At 46.2% G+C, this 22,054-nt stretch overlaps 1 protein-coding gene across 10 annotated transcripts in view; it reads right to left on the bottom strand.

Annotated features, from left to right (window-relative positions):
* Positions 1–21,359, bottom strand: part of BCORL1 (BCL6 corepressor like 1) — a 57,501-nt gene extending 36,142 nt beyond the window's left edge. Inside the window, exons 1-4 of one of the 10 annotated variants that reach the window (XM_016152772.2) lie at positions 21,342–21,359; positions 20,291–20,370; positions 3,153–3,282; positions 208–298 (exon numbers count right to left, since the gene is read on the bottom strand). In XM_016152772.2, coding sequence (XP_016008258.1) covers positions 208–298; positions 3,153–3,238 — 177 coding nt within the window. In that variant the 5' untranslated portion in view covers positions 3,239–3,282; positions 20,291–20,370; positions 21,342–21,359. The other 9 variants (XM_036226398.1, XM_016152770.2, XM_016152768.2 and 6 more) reach the window with 9 other exon arrangements.
* Positions 21,360–22,054: the final 695 nt, after the last annotated feature.

Here is a 22,054-nt window from a genome sequence, read left to right as displayed (position 1 = left end):
AACTGCTGCTCCTCTTTGCAACTCGACCAACCAGGTCTCGGCAGAAACAAAGAGCAGCTGGCCAAGTTCTGTCTCACAAACAGTAATTCCTGGGAAATACCCTGTCCCTTCCTGTCCCCCTTCTGAGGATGGCAGACTGGGCACATCACCCGGGCAGATCAGCTCCACCCTTTGGAGGGTGGCATGTGCCACCGCACAGCCACTTACCTTGGAAAAACTGCTGCTGACACAAAACTCCTGAGATCCAAAGTGCTGGCAGTCACCTGTCGTAGACTCCTCATCAGAAAGAGGTGCTCTTCTAGCATAAAAGACACAACCAGAGAAGGGACATGAGGTCTAGTCTTTGGGCCACCACCACCTTCCTTGAAATGCCTTCTTTCTGCCTGAAGCCTCATAAACCTTCCTATCTTGCTTCCCTTGGTGGCTTAGGGGAAATAACAAGGAACTGCAGGATCCACGTTGCAAACTGGAACCTCCACACCTGTAGCTTTGCAAGTTCCTCAAAGAAGCCTGGGCTGACTAGACTCCCCTCTTTGCGCCATGTAGCCTGTTCTCAAGGGTTCTTTCCAGGAGTGTAGAAAATATCTCAGCACCTTTGCCTTGTCCCCAGAGCTTCCCTATCAAAATGACCATCTACAAGGTACTACACATTGCCAGAAGGGGAGATGTGAATCACAGAAGATCTAAAACTGCATGCAGACTGCTTTTCTCTTAAATGTGATCTTGTTTTAAGCCCATAAGGGAAGCAGGCTGCAGGTACCATCAGGGTAATCCTTTCCTAAAAATTTAGAACTGTTTCACGTTCTAAATTTCTGAACCTGAATCATCACCTACTCAACCAATGGGCTTACCTAGAACAGATACACGTTTATTAGCGTACATAATGATACTGATCAGAGGCTACCAGGTCACTGGGCGCTGAGGGGCATTTCAAGGGCACGACTTCATTCCTTCCAGGGTACCTCCTCCCTCTTTCTAGACTATCCAGTACCAGCCAGTGCCTTCCCTCCTACCTTTCTACCCTGCCTGTGTCCCACCCCTGCCAGCTGTCGATTCTCCCCTTGGCCTCCCAGCACCACTGTGTTCTCTCCCATCCAAAAGGGAGGCCTTCAAGGCCACAGACCCAAAATTTAGATTGGTATATCACTGAGGAAGGGCTCAAGACCAGAGAATTAGGTCTTAAAACTTAACTGTATCCCAACTTGCTCAAAAAGTCTTCTCTGAATTTCAGATAAGAATCATAGAAAATGGTACATCCTGACCGCCCCCCCCCCAAAAAAAAGTCAGACTGGACTGGGAGAGTGAAGATGAAGAGAGGAAAACACCCATTAGAAGTTTGATAGTTTGAGTAAAGGACAAACGTACCACTGTCCGTTCTAGGGAAGACACAGTGGGGCAGCAGCCATGGTGTGAGTGGCCCAGTAGGAGGTTTGGGTGCAAGGATAAAGCTCCCACAGAAGTGCTTCACTGCAGTCCCTAGAGGGCAAAGCAGAGGAATGCTCTGTGCACCTCTGGGGAGGTGGACTGACTTGGGTTTTGCCTCCCTCATTCAGAACCTCACCCTAAGCCCCTGAAGAAGCTGGCACCCACCTCACCAGTCACCCTAGCCAGAAGGCAGTCTGGGTGCCCACAGCCAAGCCCTACAAGAATGGTGAATGCCCTGGTAACTCCTTCCCTCCCACTGGAACAGGGAACTATTGATAGACTCTAAAATTGTACATGGGGCAAGAGAAGCAAAAAAGGCAAAGGAATCACTGTGGGCCTCTTGCCATCTTTTCAGGGCTCCAGAAGGGGTTAATAGGCCGTGGGGGCGAGAGGCTTCTTCCCTTTAAAAGGCAGCTAAGCTGGCAGAATTAGGAGAGTTCCATTGCTGGCAACAATTGTTGGTGACAAGCAGAAATGATGGTAAAGAGAGGCAAGGGCTGAAAATGCGGTAAGGAAGCTCAAGGATGGGGAAGAAAGGGGGCCTGAGGGAAAGGAAAAACATACTTTGACAACAATTCCTGAGAGACCAGAAAAACAAAAACTATTGCCAGCTTTGGGCTGAGGAAGAATTTTGTCTTATTTTCCTTGGTCTTGACTTTTATATTCTAAAATTAAATTCCTTTTAAGTCCACTCTAACTTGTTCCTCAGTATAAAGAAGAAGCAATCAGGTGTTAATGGCTTTTTTAAAAAATAAAAAGATCCATTCTCCTAACCTGAACCTGTCGTTAACAACAGAGAAAGAAAGTAGATACACACAAAGATGTCTATTCCATTTCCCTTAAAAATTGCCAACACTCCCCCTTGTACATACATACCCATGCACACACTTCTAAGATTTACCCAAGGAAACACCACAAATTGAATCCTAGGAAAAAACATATCATTCTGTGTTCTAGGTGATTGATCTGCAACAGCTAAACACCAGCAAGCATGGGAGAGCCATGTCTTCTCTAAAAAATGGGAGAGACATTGCAACAATCACACGCAGTTCTTTGGCCAAGGGTTATAAAAGCCAAATATAAAATCTAAAGGCCATTTTGAGTGCTCTTCATATGGAGCATGATCAGAAAATAGTGTAGCTTAGTCAACCAAATATTTTGGTGAAAAGATAACTGAAAACACACACATATCAAACAGGCATCACTGACTCTCAATTTCATATGAAAACTACATTAAGCAGTTTGATCTCCCTTTGATACTTCATAAGGCTAACTGTCATTAGCCTCATGAGGCAGGAAAGCACTGATCACCAGAATATCCACGAACAGTACCCAGTACAAAGCTGAATGATAGAACGGCCTTTCTTCCAGGCTTAGATCAAGGGCCAAAAATATCTTATGCGTATCCTTGAGCACTGAACTGCAGCAAATAAAAACTGTGAATGCCTCAGCTTCCCTTTATTCTACCATCTGACAGTTCTCAATGAATAGACAAATATTAGTTGGTGAAAGGTCATCTGTTGGCCTCCTCGCTTTCTTCTGAACAGGGACAGCAAGGCAGAGCAGGTCGCTCACACATTCCCAGCCTCGTTCCATCTCAAGAAAATTAGAAATGACCAACAGCCACCTCCCCAGGGTCCTCCCCCAAGCCCTGTTGTGGCTGCCCCTCTGGTGAGTGGGTACTGCTTACTAGAAGTTGACAACAGCCACCTTCCCAGCCTCCTCACCTCTCCTCGTTGATGCCGCACATGCGAATCCGGTCAGAACTGGTCCAGTTGTGCACGCTGCTGTAGAGTGATGCTGTAGAGATCATGACAGCCACTCACCACCAGAAAGGACCTGCTTTGGCCACTCCCCCTGAGGAAGGAACCCAAAAAAATCAAAATTCATAACAGGAACAGCTGCCTTAACCACCTTTAACTATGAAACACTTAAATAAAGGTAATTATAGCACCAAAAATGTTAAGACAGTTTCTCTCACAAGCCAGCCTGTTATGGGAAATTAAGGTCCAAATGGGGATAAGGGAACAAAAGCTTTTTAGGAATCCATGGGTTTCAGGAAGGAGATGAAGACACTGTTAATCACCTAGAGTGATTTTTAAATTATCATAAAGACAGATATACTTGAGTGTTCAAGAAAGTCAATCTATTTTGGACAAATGAGATGATAGTATATTTTTTTACACACATTTAGCCTAACCAACTACAATTTAGAGGGTCATTCCCATATGTGAACAGTACATTGAAAGACTACTGGGAATCTTTTTCTCATCAACTCTAGTCCATGGGTACAGAAGTATTTGAGTGACATAGCCAATTTAAGCTCTCCAGAGGAAGTATACACTTTCTTTATAAGCCCTTCAAAAATACTCTATTCTGATTTCGAGTTGAGAGTTATATAGATATGATGCATATATTTAACCTGCTTTAAAGCTCTCTCCAAATCACATGCAATACAATAAGCAAAAAAACAATGTTCCATCAAGAACCACACATTTCTGTCCTTGTCCCTTCCTATCAGTCTGTCATTCCCATGACCTATCACCCCCTTCACCAGCCACTGTCTAGCTTGCACTGTTGACAATCACTGCACAGCCAATTCACCTTCAAGAGAAAATGAGGGCATCAAGAAAAAGAGATTTATCCAATGAGCTCGTCTTGAGATCATTAACCTCTTGAGCTAAAAGCCTTAATTCATCAAAGGTTCATCTGAACAGAACCCTATAGTGATCAAAATTTTATGCTATTTTCCACTTTCCAACAAAGCAAGTCACAGTAAAATATGGTCACATCAGGGATTTTTTTTTCATCTATTCTTTAAACAATTTTCGGAGATTGTCCATATTCGACACAATATCATTATTCACTCAACAAATATTTACTGAGATCCTACTATGTACCAGCATTGTCCTAGGTACTGGAGATTCAACAATTAACAACAACAACAAAAAACCTGCCTTCATGAAGCTTACATTCTAATATGATGAGATAGACAACAAACATATTAAATGATTATATGTTTATAGTATGTTGGAAGGTGGTAGAACACGGGCTAAGAGGTATGGTGATGGTTGGGGGTACAGAATGGACTACAATATGAAATGGGTGATCAGGGTAGGTCTTGCTAAGAAGGATACATTTTGACATCTTGAAAGAAGCAAAAGGTGAGTCATATGGATATCTGGTGGAAGAGCATTCCAGGTAGAGGGAATGTTCTATGCAAAGGTCCTAAGGCAAGAGGTTGCCTGATAAGACCAAGGATGAGCCAAGAAGCCAGCAGAGGGAGTGAACAAAGGCAAAGAGGCAGTAAGGGGTGAAGAGAGCTGCCTACCTCTTCTTGGTCCTTACCCTACTCCCTATCTCTACAGCATAGGCAAATGCTGCCTGCACTCATTTCTTTGTTGTCCTTGCTCCTCTCCTGGTTATACTAATTCAGTGCCTGCTGGCTTCTCTATTGCCCTTCTCTCCCACCACCTGCCCCAGAAACCTGGCCTTCATCATGCTTAGTCTCTCCTCACCTCTGCTATGCTCTCCCATCACTTCCCCTTCCCTCACTCTTTCTCTTTCTATCCCCACCCATCTCTCTTTCCTTTCCCTTTCCCCTCACTCTCTTTCTCCTATTTTCCTCTATTCATCCTCATCACCCCCCTCTTATCCCTATTATCCTCCCAGCTATCTCTCTTCCCCTCTCTCTGAATTCTCTTCTATCTCCTATCTCTCTCTACCACTGTCCCATCTCCTCCAACTTTCTCCCCTTCCCCACCTCCCTTGCTCCTGTCCTTTCCCTCCTTTACTCACTTTCTTCTTTTCCCCTCAGGCTCCACTCTCTCTTCCCTCTCCTCTTTCTTCTGCCATGCCACTCTCCTTCCACACATCTCAGCCTTGTCTCCTTCTCTTGTCTTTCTAGCTCCCTCTATCTCTCTTGTCCTCCTTCTCTGTCTCTTTCTGTCTCTCTCTAGTCAGTATGGCTCTGGCTGGCTCACCACTTACTCTCGTTTGTGTGTGTGTGTTTGTGTGTGTGTGTATGTCAGCTCTGCCCCTCCTTCTATCTCAGCTCATGAGTTCTCACAGTTTCAACTCATCCCTTTGTGCACTGACGACACTCACATCTATATCTATAGCTGACCTCTCTCCTTAGAACCAGACCAGAATTTCCAGCTGCCAGAAACTCACCATTAATTGGATGTCCACTGAGCCCCTCAAACTCAATGTCTTGAACTGACCTCATTATCTATCTATTCCCATAAACCTGCTCCCAACCCCCACGTCCAGTGTGTTTCCTATCTCAGTTAATAGTACCACTATCCCTTAGCATTGCCGTTGTTGTCTCCAACTCCTTCTCTCCCCCACCACCCACATCCAATCAGGAGTCAAGCCTCAATAATGCCATCTTCGTCTTCTCCTCCTACTCCTCTGGCCAATACCCTGATGCAGGCCCTCTCTTATCTAGAATATTACAATAGCCCCTTAACTGGTATCTCTGCCTCCAATCTCTCAATTCTACAGTCAATTCATCTATTGAAGCACCAGTTCGATCCCATCATCCCCCTCCTCCTCAAAGCTTTCAATAGCTTTCCTCTGTCTTCAGAATTAACCCTGTGTTTCTTTACACAGCATTCAGGGCCCTCCATGACCTGGCCTTCTCTCTAGTCTCTTTTGCTGCCACATCCTGCCATTCCCCTGCTGCCCTTGTCATTCTGACCCTCCCTTAAACAGACCGTCCAGTTTCAAGACTTTGCTGTTTCCTCACCCTGAAATGGTCTCTCATGTGCCCCCTCTTCCTTTCTGGGTAACCCTCAAACCCTTGCTTAAATGTCATCTCCCCAACCTCAGCCCCTGGTCAGTTAACTCTTCCTTCTCTGGTTCTGAAACATTTCATTTCTACCTGTACCACGGCTTTGATTCTTATTCTCCTCTGCAGTGTGGTTAGCTGGGGGTATGGCATATATGTCTCCCTTACCAAACAGTTGGCTACTTAATGTAAGAAATACTGTCTTTTTTGTCTCTAGTTCCTCTGCAATGTCTTACATATAGTAAGTACTCAGTAAACGCATGTTATATGGAACTGTATCCTGGATAACAATTCAGGTGATGACCCTGAGAAATTATAAGAGGCAAAATCAGCCCCTGCCCCCCACCACCAAATTATCCACCATGCATACTTACTTACCACAGGGAAAAAAATGTACTTCAATGAAAAAACTATGCCTCTATAGCACACCATTCATAGCTGACAGATCCTAGCCTGGTTCATTGTCTTTAAGCTATTTTGCACCTCCATAAATTACAGGTAACTGATGGATATGCAAACTCTGTCTTGTCCCATAGAATTTGGATTGACTTCCCTCCCCACTGTGGAAAAACCAGTTTTGCCTCCGTTTGCAACTCAGTTCCTTCATTCTGTATAGATTTGTGCTTTTAGACTTTTTTCTTTCAACCAGCTATAACATCTGTCTGGTTCCCCTGTTGATTAATGAGTAAAATAAAATTTTTAACACATGTTCATTTCTATATTTGTACAAAACTCATGATTTTACTTTTTTCTGAAAATTATCTTTAATATTACGAAGACGGTTATATGAATTAACACATAATTTCAGAAAGATTTCAACAAGGGTATAACAAATGGATTGGCTGTCTGCTTCACATCAGTTCACCACGACCCCTTTCCCTGAACATCCTGAGTAATTGCATTTTGACTGTTTCTTAGAATATCTTGGAATATCTCAGTTGAAGAAACAACAGTTCAGTCTATCGGCTGATATGCCAGGTACTTTTTTCACTTTTTCTTTGAAGCATTAGACTCAGGCCATGAAAGAGGCTGTTCTTGCCATAAAATGAAGTGGTTACTTGAATAGTGGCTATTTGAATATTTTTAGCCGGCAGATATAAGTCAGTCACCATGACTTTTTCACTCTTAGGTTTATTTTTGTTCTGTTTAGAGGGGATTAGTAGTTTGTAGAGCCTAGGACAGAAATCAGAGGGGGAATCCTGATATTTGTAAAAAGAACAATATATAAAATATCATCATCTAGAGAAAGGAGTTTTTAAGACTCCCCCCAAAATCCAAAATAACAACCACCGGAAAAAGAAAACCAAGTAAAAAAACAAAATAATTACCACACAATACATATTTTATAATTACCTTGAGAGCAAAACTGATATTGGGCACCACGTTTTCACAAGACCCCAAAGATGGAGCATCTGCTTAAATCTTGGCTTTAATTACGATTTTATCAGAATAGCAACCCTTCCTATATGAAGCCCATTGCTGCTAATTAACAGTAGCCTTTTCTGAGAAGGTAAGGGGAGGGGTAGAAAACACAGGCAAGAAAGCATTGAGAAAAGGAGTCTACACAAGAAGGCAGGATGTGTCCTCTCGAGCCAGAGAGTAAGCAAAAGGAACTTCTAAAGAGGCAATGAGGGTATCAATGCCCACATTGGATGCGAGGAGTCGAGATGGCCAACATACAGCAATGTTTCCCAAGCCAGGATCACTAAGGAACTTGTTCAAAATACAGAGTCATATGTCCCAGCCCTGAAGAGCCTGATCCAGTAGGCCTAGGTTTTTGTTTTGTTATTATTATGTCCAATCAAATTACTAACCATTCAACTGGACACTACTTCTCAGGAGAGACAAGCAAAAAAAATCCTTACAGACATACCACACTTGGTAGGCTCTGCTGATATACTCAATTGTGTACTACTTGCTTTTGCTTGCAGCACTCACACTCATATGTGGCATGTATTCTCAATCTTTCTACTCACACTCCCTCTCTGAGGAGAACCATCACAAGGGCAAACGGCAAAGTTCCTAAAAGGAACTTGGAAGAAACCTGGTAATCCCATGTGACCCAGGAAGCACAGGCACAAGGATATGAAATACTTCAAAGGATTTTTCCAGATGTCTCATCCATGTAATTGTTAAGAAATGAACAGCTGTATGGCCCCAGAATCAAATGCTGGTCACTGCCTAGAAGGCAGTGGGACTATCATGAGCTATCCCCACTTTGGAGGGGAAAACTCAAAAGACACATCCAACTCATTGAATGAACAAAGGAGAGTACATGTACTGCCAACACAAAGTGATAAGTGTGGCTGAAAAAAAAACTTTTTGATTTAGGAGGCATGTGTACACACAAGTAGAAGGACGGACCAAAATCCAAAGGAAAGAATCTAACAAGCAGGCAGCAGAATAGGTAGCCAAACATAATCACCACACTACAAAACGGAAAACCAAAACAAAAATGGACTAATAGAAGAAGGATAACTTTAAAATGGTGAAAATAGCAGCTAAGCTGAGGGAGAACAGGTAGTAGAAGAGAAACTATAATGAAGCAGAGATCTTTCCCCTCCAAAAAAGTACATAAGAAAAAAAGACGCTGGAAGACAAGGGCAGATGTGAAAGGCATAAAATAGAAGCCCATATGAATATAGCAGCCAAAAGGAAAAAAATGAAATAGGGAACCTGAAATATTTCACCATCATGGGCCAAACTGAAATACTGTGGGGAAGCGCTGAAGACAGACATTTTAGAAAAGTTTAGTGAGAACATGTTATCAAAAGGGGAAGAACATCAAATTATAGCCCAAGTCCAGGTTGAAAGGAATTGGTAATAGGGACAGTCAGCACTAAAACTCAAAGATTTTACAAACTGGGTAAACTTTTTGGTTTTGTTTTGAAATGAAGATGCCCAAACAAGCAGATTTCACAACTATAAGCAAAGGCATGTATATGAGGAAGAGAAGGACACGAAAGGAGGTAATAATAGAGCATCTATCATCTGACAAATGCTTTGTACCAAAGTAAACACTGTTTAAAAAGTTAAGCTTGAAAGTGACCAGACAGGGTGTTCATCCTGTAAGTTTCCCAGAATCATGAAAACATGCGTGAAAGCTACCCATTTATTCATGGTTGGGCTCTACCATTAGGACAGTAAATTAGAAACTCAAGATTAAGAAGGTCTCAGTTAAACTAAATCTGGTAGTACTTCTTTGGTTCACACTTCCTGGTGACCTGGAAGCAATTACGACTTTAAAAAATGAAAGAGCAAGAAAATATTCATCATGAAGCCTGGCCCTGAATCTGTCCTCAAGAGGATAGGCAGGGCCAGTAGACAGTTTAGGAAGGAGGGTGGGATCAGTGATGACTAATGAGTGAAGAAAACTAACTTTGGAATCTATTGCTCCAATAGAAATTTAGAGCTCTGGATAGAGCTCCCATAACATAGAGGTAGTCACATTCAGTCTTCACAGAAGCAAAGGAGAGGCCATCCTATTATGTCCCTTTGGGAAAAGCAGCATCTAAGACACCCCCAAGGAGATCCAAGAGATCACTGACATTGAGTACCTAGGGCTAAAGTGCAAAGGCTATCTATGACTTCCACCTAGCCACCACAGTACCTTCAGAGAAAGGTCAAAACATCTCAAAGTTGTTTTCAATATGAAAGTGTACACATACCCAACAAGCATAACTTTACCTGACTTTAGATATGGAATGCCTATCATAGATCTTACCCTCCTTGTTGCTCTGCCTTCCCCCACGTATATTCAACAGACTAACATTCCTGTTTTCCTTATTAAAATATATATGCCAAACCTCGCCCCCTAATGGGGAAGTTCTCCCAATGTAAATTGTTCTAATAATTTAGTAATCTTCCATATAAGGGTATTATAATATTCTCCTCAGTATTTTCTCCCAGTATCTATATCCCCTCATCTTTCCCTACCATACATGCCCCAATCACTTTACTTTGCTTCCCTTCATGCAAAACAGGTTTCCTCTACCACCACATACAAAATCAACTGTAAATAATCTGCTGGGTAATTGAAAGGTAGAAGGGGCCCTTTGCACTATTCATCCCAACCTTCTGCCTGACAATTTATCCTAGCACTTTCTAATTCCTCTGATTTTTTTTCCTATCCAAATATATCCAATGGTTCTATACCAAGGGATCAGTCTTGTAAGGGACACTGCATTCTGTTCTGAGATCCATTAATTCCTGTAATTTACCAAGAAGACGAAGTAGTTGCTTGCACACCACTTTGGCATGAACATCTTCATAGACTCCCTGGGTACTTCCATGTTTAAAAACCTTGCCTATAAGCATTTATGAGACTGCATACAAAGAAATGTTAACTATCTGTTAAATACATGAGAGCTTATTCATTCAAATGAATGTAGTTACCTCCAATGTAGTCACAATGGAGGCTAGAGATTCATCTCAATGAAGTGGTCAGGTCTTGTGATCTTCCTGGAGCTCTTCTTTGGTGAGCATTACCATCCAAACCCTTTTCAACCCAAACCACACCCTTTTCAAATTCCTTATTGTGTAGATTACTCATTCATTTAATTTGATGTTGAAAAACTGCCAAAATCCATTTGGAATCATCTAATCAAACAGCAGCAACACCTGTTAAGTGTGATATACCCTCGTACCCACATCCTAAACTGTAGGGAGAAAACTTTGAGCATATATCTTCAACCCTCCACTTCTCAGCCATCTCAGACACCTCACTATGTCCATTTACTATGTCATCTGCAAAATGGGAATAAACTAGTCCCTACTTAAAACTGAGACTAGCATGAAAGCACATAAAAGGACCAAAGGTAATCACAACAATGAAACAGACAAAAGCAAAAGTTTTATCTCTCATTTCCATTCTATCTCTCATTTCCCATTTCTCATTTCCAAGAGCTAAACCAAATTGGTTTAGCTCTTCTACCCACTGCCATGATACTTTTTTTTCCTTTTGTTCAAATAGTACACACTTCCATTTCCTGCTGTAAAGAAATTATTTTCCTTCATTTAAGGAAAACACCTCATCAAATCTTTAGACCAGACCTAGGATCTAGCTACAAGATTAGATGTCACAAATATCAAGAAAACCTAGGCGATCACCACAAAATTAATCAGTCCTTTTCAAATGTAAAAACACCTCAAAATGTCACCCTAAGTAACTAGTCATCTTTTGAGCACTTCTCATTTCTACTAGATCAACGATAAGAGTCGGCTTTCCTCAGTCTCGGTCTTCAGTAGGACCATGTGAATATTTAGTGTATTTCTCACACCTCCAAAGTTGAATCATTATAATCTGAGACCTGATGCTTCTGTGACAGTGGCCTTCAGCCATCTCTATTTCAATATACTGCATTTATGATATGGAATTTTTTTAATCTAAAAAGGATTCCTCCTCACCAAGCTTTTGGGCTTTTTTAAGAAAAAGTCCTATGGATCTCTTATACAAAGATTTAGAAAGGACATTATCCAGCTATTTTTTGTATTCTCTCACCCAAGACTATGGGTTCAACTAATTTTATAGATATTATTCATTCAAAGGCGTACACACACACACACACACACACAAAATTAGCTCACAGAATTTCAGACTCTCAGTATTGGCTCAACCTGCTACCAGTCTATAGGTTCCTCAAAGCCAGAAAGAATATTTCACACTTCTTTTAATCACCTTCCCAATAGTGTCTAGCATAATACAATATGCACTCAAAGAATACTTGCTAAACTACAGGAAAAAAACTGAAATCTTCTCTACATATAAAAATCAAGAAGCCTATGTAAAAAGTATTGGGTCTATGATTTACTTTTACTTACCTTGCTTGCTCATAAACTTTCTCTTCTTTCTTTTCCTTACTTCCACAATAAAGACAATCACAGAAATAAAATAAAATTGGGTGGGGCAAAACAATAAAATCAACTCCCAATTATCTGACTGTGGTTTAGCCACAGCTAATTTTTAAACCCAGATGACTTATGGACTGTCTTCTGCCACTTATGGTAGATATATGCTCAGGGAACAATTTATTTTAATATTTGTCTAAGCAGAAATAGGAAGGTAAATCTGCTGTGGAGGGGGCAGATAGAGAATAAGAATGCATTTCCAAAGACAAACAGAAATTATTATAGTTGTCCTTGATCAAGGGTTTGAACTGTGCAGGTCCACTTGTATGTGAATTTTTTTCAATAAATATACAATTGGCCCTCCAGATCCCTGAGTTTTACTTCTGTGGATTCAACCAACCATGGATCAAAAATAGTATTTTCGATACAAGGTTGGGAATCTGCAAATGCAAAGAGCCAACTGCCTGCACTGTCCCCCCCACCCCCTACCCCAAGATACTAAAGGACAACTACAGTTAAGTTTTTTTTGGGGGGAGGGGTCAAAAGTTATATGCAAATTTTCAATTGTGTGGGTCGAAGTCCCTGACCTCCACATTGTTCCAAGGTCAATTGTAATTTGTTAACTCATCTACTGTTTTAAATTGGCCTGCTATCACTCTCTCCCTATACTGGCATAACTGATTGTTGGCATCAAAGTCCACTCTGGCTACAGAGAGGGACTCTATTTTATAGCCCATATTTTTTCTAGGAAGTTTGGTTTGATGATACCTTAGCTATTTGAGATGTTATTCTCTCCCATCCAATCACTGATGAACATCTTTGTCATAGAGCCATTCCAAGCCCAGGTAATATATATCCACTTTTGTAGAACTTCCAGATGTCAGAGATAGCTGGAAAGCCCTACCAGTCATAATTAAACACAGCAGCCCTTTTCAGAAAGCAGTGGCTTTTAAAATTGTTATCCTAGTAAACTAGGCTTCAGTTATTTTTTAAGCATGACCCAAAATGTTCCCTGAAGTTTCAGCTGTATATATACTCTTCTGTTCCTGCCCTGAAATATTGAGTAGTATTACAGCATGGCTGTTAAAGAAGCTGCCACTTCTACCTCAAAGGTAGATAGAAAAATGTAGTGATGAGCCAAACTATTTCTTCCTATCACATTGTAAATGTTAAATATGTACTGATACAAGAATATGGAGAAAGAGCACAGAGGATCAAGATATAAAGAGAGTGCTCAGGAGCTATTGACAGTTTTCATTCTCCCACCAAGTTCACAATAGTGTAATATAAAAGGTACTGTCAAAGGACACAACTGAATAAGAAAAACTAGATTATAATATAATAATAGATGCTATTTACTGGGCACCTGCTATGGACCCGGCGCTATATGTACATCAACTCATGTAATCCTTATAGCTCTGCAAACTTGAGATTATCATCTCCATTTTATAGATGAACAAACTAAGGCTCAAGAAAGTTAAGTGACCTGTTTCTTTCCATCCACCTAGAAGGTAGAAGAGCAAGAACTCTAACCTAGGCTGTATGTCTTTAACACAAAAAGTTATTCTGATGCATGCTAAAGTTTGAGAACCACTCTAAGATACTAACCTGGGTATGTATGGTACGACTGAGTCAGACCAAGTCAAGCTTCATCATCATAAGATACCTAAGCACCTGATGAATCTAGGTATAGACTGCACTGACTCTTCCCGGGGATCAGAGTCATGTGCAGTGCATTTCTCTACAGAACTTAGAAAAATGAAAATCTGTTTGCTCTCCTTGTCCCCAAATACCAGCATTATAACAAAACTCAACTGTACCCTTAAATGGCACTAACACTAAGATTTCTAGGCATACCTTAGCAATGAGGTAAGCAAATTTTGTTTCTTAGCACACATTAAAGAAGCCCGAAACACAAAGCTTTGCCTGCCCCTTGGTATTCTCAATTCTTCACAGACGCTTAGCTTAATTAAGGTCTTCTTAAAATCCAAATGAAGACATATCCTGGCTCACGTATCCTCACAAATAAATCTGAAAATTACGTTTTACAAATAAATAATAAATCATCTCTTCGAATTCATCACAATTCATTGACTAGGGAAAATATGACTTTGACATGCAGCCTGCAGCCACTTTTTAAACAATTATACATTTTTAAATGTTTTATGGGAACAGGGTGGCTTCTACTTTAAAAATAAAAGAGAGAAACAGAACAGCATATTTGAATTACGGGGACAGAAACAGAGTTAAATTTTACTCTTGACCAGAATTCGACTTCAGTTAACCAAAGAAATTTTTTGTCATAAGACTACTTTTAAGTTATGAACAGTGGTAAAGTGCAGATTTAGAATGAGAATGGTTTCTACATTATTTTAGGGTTGACCATTAAAAAACTGGCATTGATAAAGCCAGTTCACATGTGAGATTATATAAAACACTACCAACATCCTAGTGGCCAAAAAGTAGATTACCTCTTATTGCCTCTCTGGCAGTACTAAAGCTAAACCTTCTGAAAATCATAGACTCACACCTAACTGGAACTCCAGCATTAAGAAATTTCCTTTCTATTTGAAAACTCAAAGGTCTAAAATCTTCCTTCCCCCTTACATAATCATCAGTGGCTTCTCCCCATTCCAGTCTATTATATATCAGCAACAATTTCCACTTTCTCCACTTTTCTCTCTGTTCCACTCCAATGTTCGCTTTCCCAACCAATTCTACTGTGAATTCCTCCTCTCTCAATCTCAGATTCTGGTTGATGCTGGAAAACAGCTCCCTACACCCTGTGGCCGTTCTATTGCATCTCAAACTTAGCTCAGCCTAGAATAGAACCACTCCAGATGCCCAATTACAATGTTTTAGCCCCTTTCTTCCATTCCCCAACCCCACCTTCCACTTCTGGCCTAAGGCTCTCAGGTCACTGTTCTTTATATTGTTTCATTCTGGACTTTCCATAACTCATCTTCCTATATCTAGAATTCCTCCCATTTGCATACTGGAAAAACTGCTGTATTCCCACTTTCTCCTTCTTCCAAAGCTATTCTATTTAGGACTATGAATTCCTTCCCCCATTCACTATCCTTACTTTGTCTAGATTTTCTAATTAATGCTTAGACTTGTAAACCCTGGATATCAGCTAACCTCTGATTCCTGGGCTCTCCCAGGGCAGCAGCTACCAAAGTCAAGTTTTTAACATTCTCTGATACCAGCTCCAGATGACACCTGAGTACACATCTTCCTCCTTCAGCTAGTTATTCCACCCTTTCTCTCATATTTTGTACTTATTAGCCTATATACTATCTCTAGATTCTCTATTTCCTTATGGGTAAATATTTTTTATATTTCTTCCTACATGTCAATTTCTCCTCAACCCTATTTTAACCCAAGATCACTCTTCTCTCTTGTCCCACATTAGTGAGTCTATCATGATCGTGTAAAGAGCCTTAAAGGTTCTTCAAATTTTACTTTAGAAAATATTATCCTGGATTTTCAAGGTTCTAATTTTTCCTTAGTTGGCCCTAACATGGGACCAGTAACAATAAGCTTTCTTCCCCCTTCACTGCCCAACCAACCCTCTTCCTAACTTCTCTTTTTACCCCCCTTCTGTCTAGTATTCAAGTCCTTTTCTCCCACAATTCTGTTGCCCTAAAAGAGGCACCTCTCTAAAACCCATGATCCAGACTCATCATATTGGGAGATCCTCGGCCATCTGCATGAAACCTTTTTTCCCTATATAGTGAACTGCAGCATGATTAAAGCAGAGACTCCTGAAGTAAGCCCTTCTGCTTACTAAGAAAGTCTATGCCACTAAGAAAGAAAGGAATCCTCCTTCCCGCCCTCTATCCCCTCTCTTGGTAAATCAAAACAGATCTATGAGTGCCCTTCGAGCAGCCACCATTTCTTCTGGAACTCTCCTTCTCTCTGCCCAATACAGCCTCCAACAGCAGAGCCTACCAGTGACTTAGCTTTATTCTGCCCTATCCCAACAATTGACCTCTTTTCCTTGTTGGCCTATTCCAAAGAACTAGTCCTCCTTAACCCAGACATCTGAGTCCCCTCCCTTCCTCCATCAATGATTTCTCAGAGCCAAAATGGAAAAAAAAAACCTACCTACTCTTGCTGCAAAGATGATAACAGGGTTAGTTAGCCTTCTTAAAAGTCGATTTAAGTAAGACCTTATTTCCCATAGTTTGTGCCTCTGGTCCCCTACAGCCACCCTCATGGACAACTACCTCAGTTGCTCTATCAAAAGATGAGTCTGCTTATCAATATCTAGATGTCTTAATCAAGATGGTAATGTCCCCCCTAAACTCTATCAACTTTCAGATTCTCTGATTTTGAGTCACCAAGCCCCCCGCTCCTCCTAGCTCCCCCAGCCTTTTCTACTAAATTTGCTTCCTCATCAAAATTTTACAGGTTCCTCCACCAATCTTTAACTTCTATTTGGAGCCTCTGGGTGATTCTCAGGATTCGGTTACCCCACTTACTCCCCAGTAGAATCCTCCAAATTTCTTTCCTGAATACTGTCCTCTTTGGTATCACATGGTAACATCACCATCCAATTTGAGTACTGTGATACCAAACTTATCTGTGCTCCATTGTGCTGCCTACAATTTTCTCCACAATAAACCTCCCTCTATCCCAACTTTCAAGGGTAGGACAGAAAACGGAGAACTAAATGAGCTTTAAAGTCTCTTCAAGCTTGGAATTTTATTATAAACCTAACCCACTCCCGACCCCAAATGTATCTCCCATTAATTTACCCAAAAAACGTTTCAACATGGTGACTTTGAGAAACATATTTCTAAACTGAAAGAACTATGGGGTTACCAGGGTAACACTAACCTACAACTGCACCCCTAAAAGTCTCACCAAAGATTTTTGCAATAGTACTCCACATCTGTGCCATAGGAACGACCTCCAAACTGGCTTGAGAGTATTCAGCTGTCATACGAAGTTACCGGGCCTCCTCCCCACACTCACCTAAAGAAGTCCTAAACCCTATGCTAGATGCGTCCTCGGCAAGGGAAGCCTTTCTTTATCGTCTACTCTAGCAGACACCAAGAATGAATAAGTATCAACACATCGACAGCTTCGTACAATCAACGCTGAAAATTTCAAAACAATAAAACAAAAACATAGTGCTTCCACTGGGGGAGGGGGAAGGTGCGGGCAGAATAGAAGGGCACCCCCATCGGCCTATGCTGTTGGCCTCCCAGGTTTGCAGTGTGTTTCCCACCTGCCTTTCCCTTCAACCACATCTTTCCCTACATAACGCGAAATCCCCAGCCGAGGTGCGGCCGGCTCCTCCCAGCCTTGCCCCGGACGTCCCTCTGGCCCAGCCTTCCTCTCGGCGGGACCCTGGCGAGGAGGGCCCCCTCCACCGTCCAGTTCACCTCCCTGTCTCTTCCTGGGCTTCTGGGCACCCTAGCAGGGCTCCGTCCCGAAGCAGAACTCGAGGAGCCAAGCCCACGAGGCCCGTCGCGGGACCCAACCCCCCTTCCTTTTCCCAGCACCTCGTCCTCCATGCACCGGCCCCCGGGGCTCTTCGTCGTCGTCGTCCCGGCTCGCACCGCCCCCGTCGGGGCTCCACCCCCCGCCTGCCCCCGCCCCCAGGACGGCCCCCTACCCACAGCGAGCCGCCCGCGCCCTCTGCCCCGGCACGGGACTGCCTTTGGCCTCCGTTCCCCGCCCAGAAGCGGCGGCGGCGGCGGCAACGGCTGCAGCGGCCCCAGCAGAAGCAGCAGCGGCAGCGGCAGCGGCAGCGGCAGCAGCAGCGCCGCCCCGGCCCCGCCCCGCCGCCCGCCGGAGCCCCACGCCCCGCCTGCCCGCCCCGCTGCCGGACTGCTCCCCCCGAAGCCCACCACTAAGCCCCCCCGCCCCTGCCCCAACCGCGATCTGCTCCAATCCAGCTCTGCTGGGCCTGCTGTCCGTTTCTCATGCCCCTTAGGACCGGGGTGGAGGAGCCCTAGGGTTCGTGGCCATCCCTTGCCCTCCTTCTCCTAAGCTGGGGGATTGCCCCTGATCCCGAAACCCGGCCCCGTAACCAGAGCCTCTCTCCTTCCAGACCTCAGCTTCGCTCTCAGACCCTTTGCCTCCAGGCCTGGCGTGAAGCGGGTGTAGAGCTTGTACACCGAATCTCCCCCTGGGTTGCTGGAGCTAGTGGGAATTGCCCCCCGACCTCATCCTCCTTCAATTTAAGCCCCCTTCCCGCCGCGCCTGGCCCGGTGGCTCCCGCCCCTAGAGCGAGGGCAGCGGAGCCAGGGCGCTCTGAAGTCATCCCCCGCCTTTTTTCCAGGGACTCGGATAATTGCCCCTGCCCCCATCACAGCACTCCCACTCCCGAACCCAGGCCCCGCCGCCACCTAGGGGTACCCCTTACCCTACGGTTCCTGCACACCAACACCAGGGAGAACGCAGCCCTGAAAAGCACCCGTCGCACCTCCCCTCTTAGGTTGGAGGGTATTTTCTCCTGGTTTCTTCAAGACTTCATCACGGACAGCAGCCCCCCCCCCTCAAAAAAAATAAAAATAAAATAAATAAACAAGCCCATTCTCGCCCTGCTTTGCTCGCCAGCCTCCCTTACGGACGTCGGATGCCTGGATTGAGGGGGGGGAGGCGTTGGGGCCAGGTAGTTAACAAGATCGTAGCCGCCACCTTCTGCTCTGAATAGTGGGGTAATTCCAATGGTTTCCCACCCCCCAGGATCAATGAGACCCCCGTTTCCATGGAGACCCCCGCCCAGCCAGGAAGAAGACTCTCTCGAATTGTGGAGAACAAGTCTCACCTGGCCGAGGGAGAAGGGGGTGAGAAGGGGGTAGGGTAGGGCAGGGATGGGGTACGAAGGTGGTAAGTAGAAGGGAGCTGTCCCGAAGGGAGGGGCTAGAACAGGGCGAGCTCCAGGGAGCGCAACGTCCGGAGACATGGAGAGGACGGCGCCCCTGGGGGGCAAGCAAAGCAGCCGCGGGGCGAAGAAGGGACAGGGTTGAGGAAAGGCTTAAGATAGAAAGAAGCGGGTGGGGAGGGAGAATACGAGAATACTGGGTAGTCAGTCAAAAGGGGTGGAAGGGTTGGGGGAGAGAAAAAAAAGACGCACCTGTTCCCGGGTCGGCTCCGTGGGGAGGTTCAGGCCGCCACCCGGGTTCTCTCTCACTCCCTCAGTACCGCCACCCGCCTCATACTGCCCCGATCTGATGCCCCTATCCGCCCCTTATCGCCACCGACCTCCTTCTCTCTCTCGGCAGCGGCGGCGGTCGGACTCTAGGAACTGAGAGGAAGAAGGGAGGGCTCAGCAAAGCGGAGGAGAGACAGAGCCACACACTGGCAGCAGCCGCGGCGAGCGAAAAGAGTGAGGGGGAGAGCGATGTGTGTGTGTGTCTGTGTGTGCGAGCGAAGCCTGGTGGAGTGGGTGCCGGTCGCAGAGCTCGACGGGAAGTGGAGTCCGGCCGGGTCCGCGGGCGGCGCCAGCCCTCCTTCCAAGGGACTACAACTCCCAGAATGCCACCTGCCCCTGCCCGTGGGGAGGAATGGGGAGGAGGAGGCGAAGGGAGGGAGCGAGAGAGAGAGAGGGAGGGACGAAAGCAGGGAGCAAGCGGCGGCGAAGGGGGCAGAGCCAAGCAGCCCCGGTGACACGGGGAGGGGAGCAGAGGAGGAGGGGATCGCTGTGAGGACCGAGCGGATTCCGGAGAGGGAGCCAGCGGCGGCTGCAGCAAGCCAGGCAAAAAGCTAGACTCCCAGGAGAGGTGGAGGCGCTCAATCTGAGGGGCTGAAAGAGTCCCAAGCCCTCCCTTCGATGCCCCTCGAAGGGGGAGATTGAGAAAGGGAAAAGATAGGTGCGCCAAGGCCTGAGGGTTTCCTCTTTCTTCCAACGCTGTCCACCTTATGCCCCACCTGACTTTCTCAGGCCACTGGTGCCTGATCTAGTGTGCAAATCCAGAGACCCTAGATCTCCCCTGCTGGACATCACAGAGCAGACACATTGAGTCCCCTTCTCCAAAGGGCCCGAGGGAGGCTCTCCTTGCTGGCAGGGCATGATTCCCCCTTTCTTCCCATCGCCCCCCATTGTTGCCACCCCCTTCTCCCTCCCTGGAACCCCTCCTCTGAAGCCGAGGCTCGAATGTCCCTCCCCACCAAGAAACAGAGTCCTCTGGGGGCGGTTACCCAGCCCCCTCACTTATGCTGGGCCCCTACCCACCAGTATCCCCTTCACGGCGTTGCCCTCCTCACCAAGGTAGTAGTGGGGACGACACGAGTTGGACTGGTGGCTATTTTCCCTCTGAGACTAGCAGTCCTTGGCCACACCGAACCTGTGTAGTGATAGAAAAGCACATTAATACTCCAGCCCCCCACCACTCACCCAAGTTCGGATCCCCGTGGAAATGTCTCACAGAGAAAGAGAGGTTGGTAGTGGAAGTGAGCTGGGAGTGAATCCCAATCCTAAAACCTCATCCCAGGCATGGAAATGCAGGGGGTAGTCCCTTTCCCTAAAAGCCATCAAATTGCTTTGGGGTGGGGGTAGTGGGTAGTAGATTATCTAAACCTCAATGTCCATGCGACTCAAAGCGACGCTACACATAGGAATAAGATACGAACTAGGCTGCCGCGATGGGAGGGAAAGTATACCCCTCGCTGTCGTCCACCCCCAAACACATACCCCTCGGAGAGTCAGATGGCCAAGGAAAGGGTTAGGCGGTGGGAGTGCTGGAGAGTCAAAGGGTTGTGGCAGGGAGGGTCCGCGGCCCCCTGAGAGTGGAATCCAGATGCTACGAAGTGAGTGTGTGTGTATGTGTGTGTGGTGGTGGTGGGGGGGTGTCAGCATAATTGCAGACCGTGTCTTTCCTTGCTTTTCCCGGAATCAGCGCTGAACACCGTCAAACACTCGTAGTTACTTACCAGTCAGTACCCTAAACCCATCTGTGCGCGTGAGACGGCGGGAGCCCGGGAAGCCAAGGCATAAACTCCGCGGAAGCTGGCTTTCCTCGCCGCCGCGCTGCCGCGGGCCTCTCTCCCTCCGCTGGCGGCCCTGCGGATCTACCTTCGCCCCCGGCCGAGGCCAGACCCCGCTCACAACTCCACGCCCCTACTCCACCCCCCGGCTTTCCCTCCCCTCGCCCTCTCCCTGCGGGTCCAGCCCAGCCCCTAGCGCCGCCCCACCCTACCACTCGGTCCCGAGCCCAGCAAGTGCCCCGAACTCGCCCCCCGCCCCCACGCCCAGGCCAGTCCGGCCAGGCCTGGTTTCCCCCTCCCGCCGCGCCCCGCCCCCGAATCCACGTCCTACTTCGCCACCCAACTCGGCTCGGTCCAGGTTCGGCCCGCGCCTAGGCCATCGCAGTCCCGGGTTCGGTCCAGTGTACCGCCACACACCCCGCCCTTGCCTGGGTGCTGGCCTGGCCCTCTGCCTGCGCCCGCCAATCCGGCCCAGGCGCGTGGTCCGGGTCTGGGTCCAGGTCCCGGTGCCGGCCTCGGTCCCCGTGGTGTTGCCGCGTCTCGCCACGAGGGCTTGGTCCACGCAAGATCCGAATCCGCGCGGGGTAGGGGCCGCAGAAAGCAAGTTTCTTTATCTTCCCTCCGCCCCCGCAGCAGGGCCGCACTGTCCCCCCACCCCCCACCGCGCCCCCTTCACCTGGGCAGAGCCCGCGGCCGCTGTCGCAACTTTGCTCCTCTCCACCGCGCGGAGGAAGCGGGTGAAGCGGCAAGAGGAGGAGGAGGAGGGAGGTGGCTGCGGGGGGGGGTTTCTGGGATCTGGCCGCTGGGCTCCGGGAGGACACGTGGGGGAGGAGGGGAAGGAGGAGGAAGAAGGGGGAGCGAGCCTGCAGTTCTTGGGGCTCCCCCTGCCAGCCCCGGGGAAGCCGGAACCTCACGGGGCAGTCACAGACCCCGCACCGGCTACGGGGGAAGAACGAACCCACCTTCCCCAGTCAGCCCCCAGCTCTGGAAAGGGTGGGGGGTGAGCAACGCCGCTCGGGGTTGGAGAGCAAGCCTTTTCGCTCG

Source organism: Rousettus aegyptiacus, unplaced genomic scaffold (assembly GCF_014176215.1).
Source record: "Rousettus aegyptiacus isolate mRouAeg1 unplaced genomic scaffold, mRouAeg1.p scaffold_m13_p_9, whole genome shotgun sequence".
In the NCBI taxonomy this organism is placed as follows: Eukaryota; Metazoa; Chordata; class Mammalia; order Chiroptera; family Pteropodidae; genus Rousettus; species Rousettus aegyptiacus.
The sequence above is the reverse complement of the archived record's forward strand: the minus strand, read 5'-3'. Positions and strand labels throughout refer to the sequence as shown.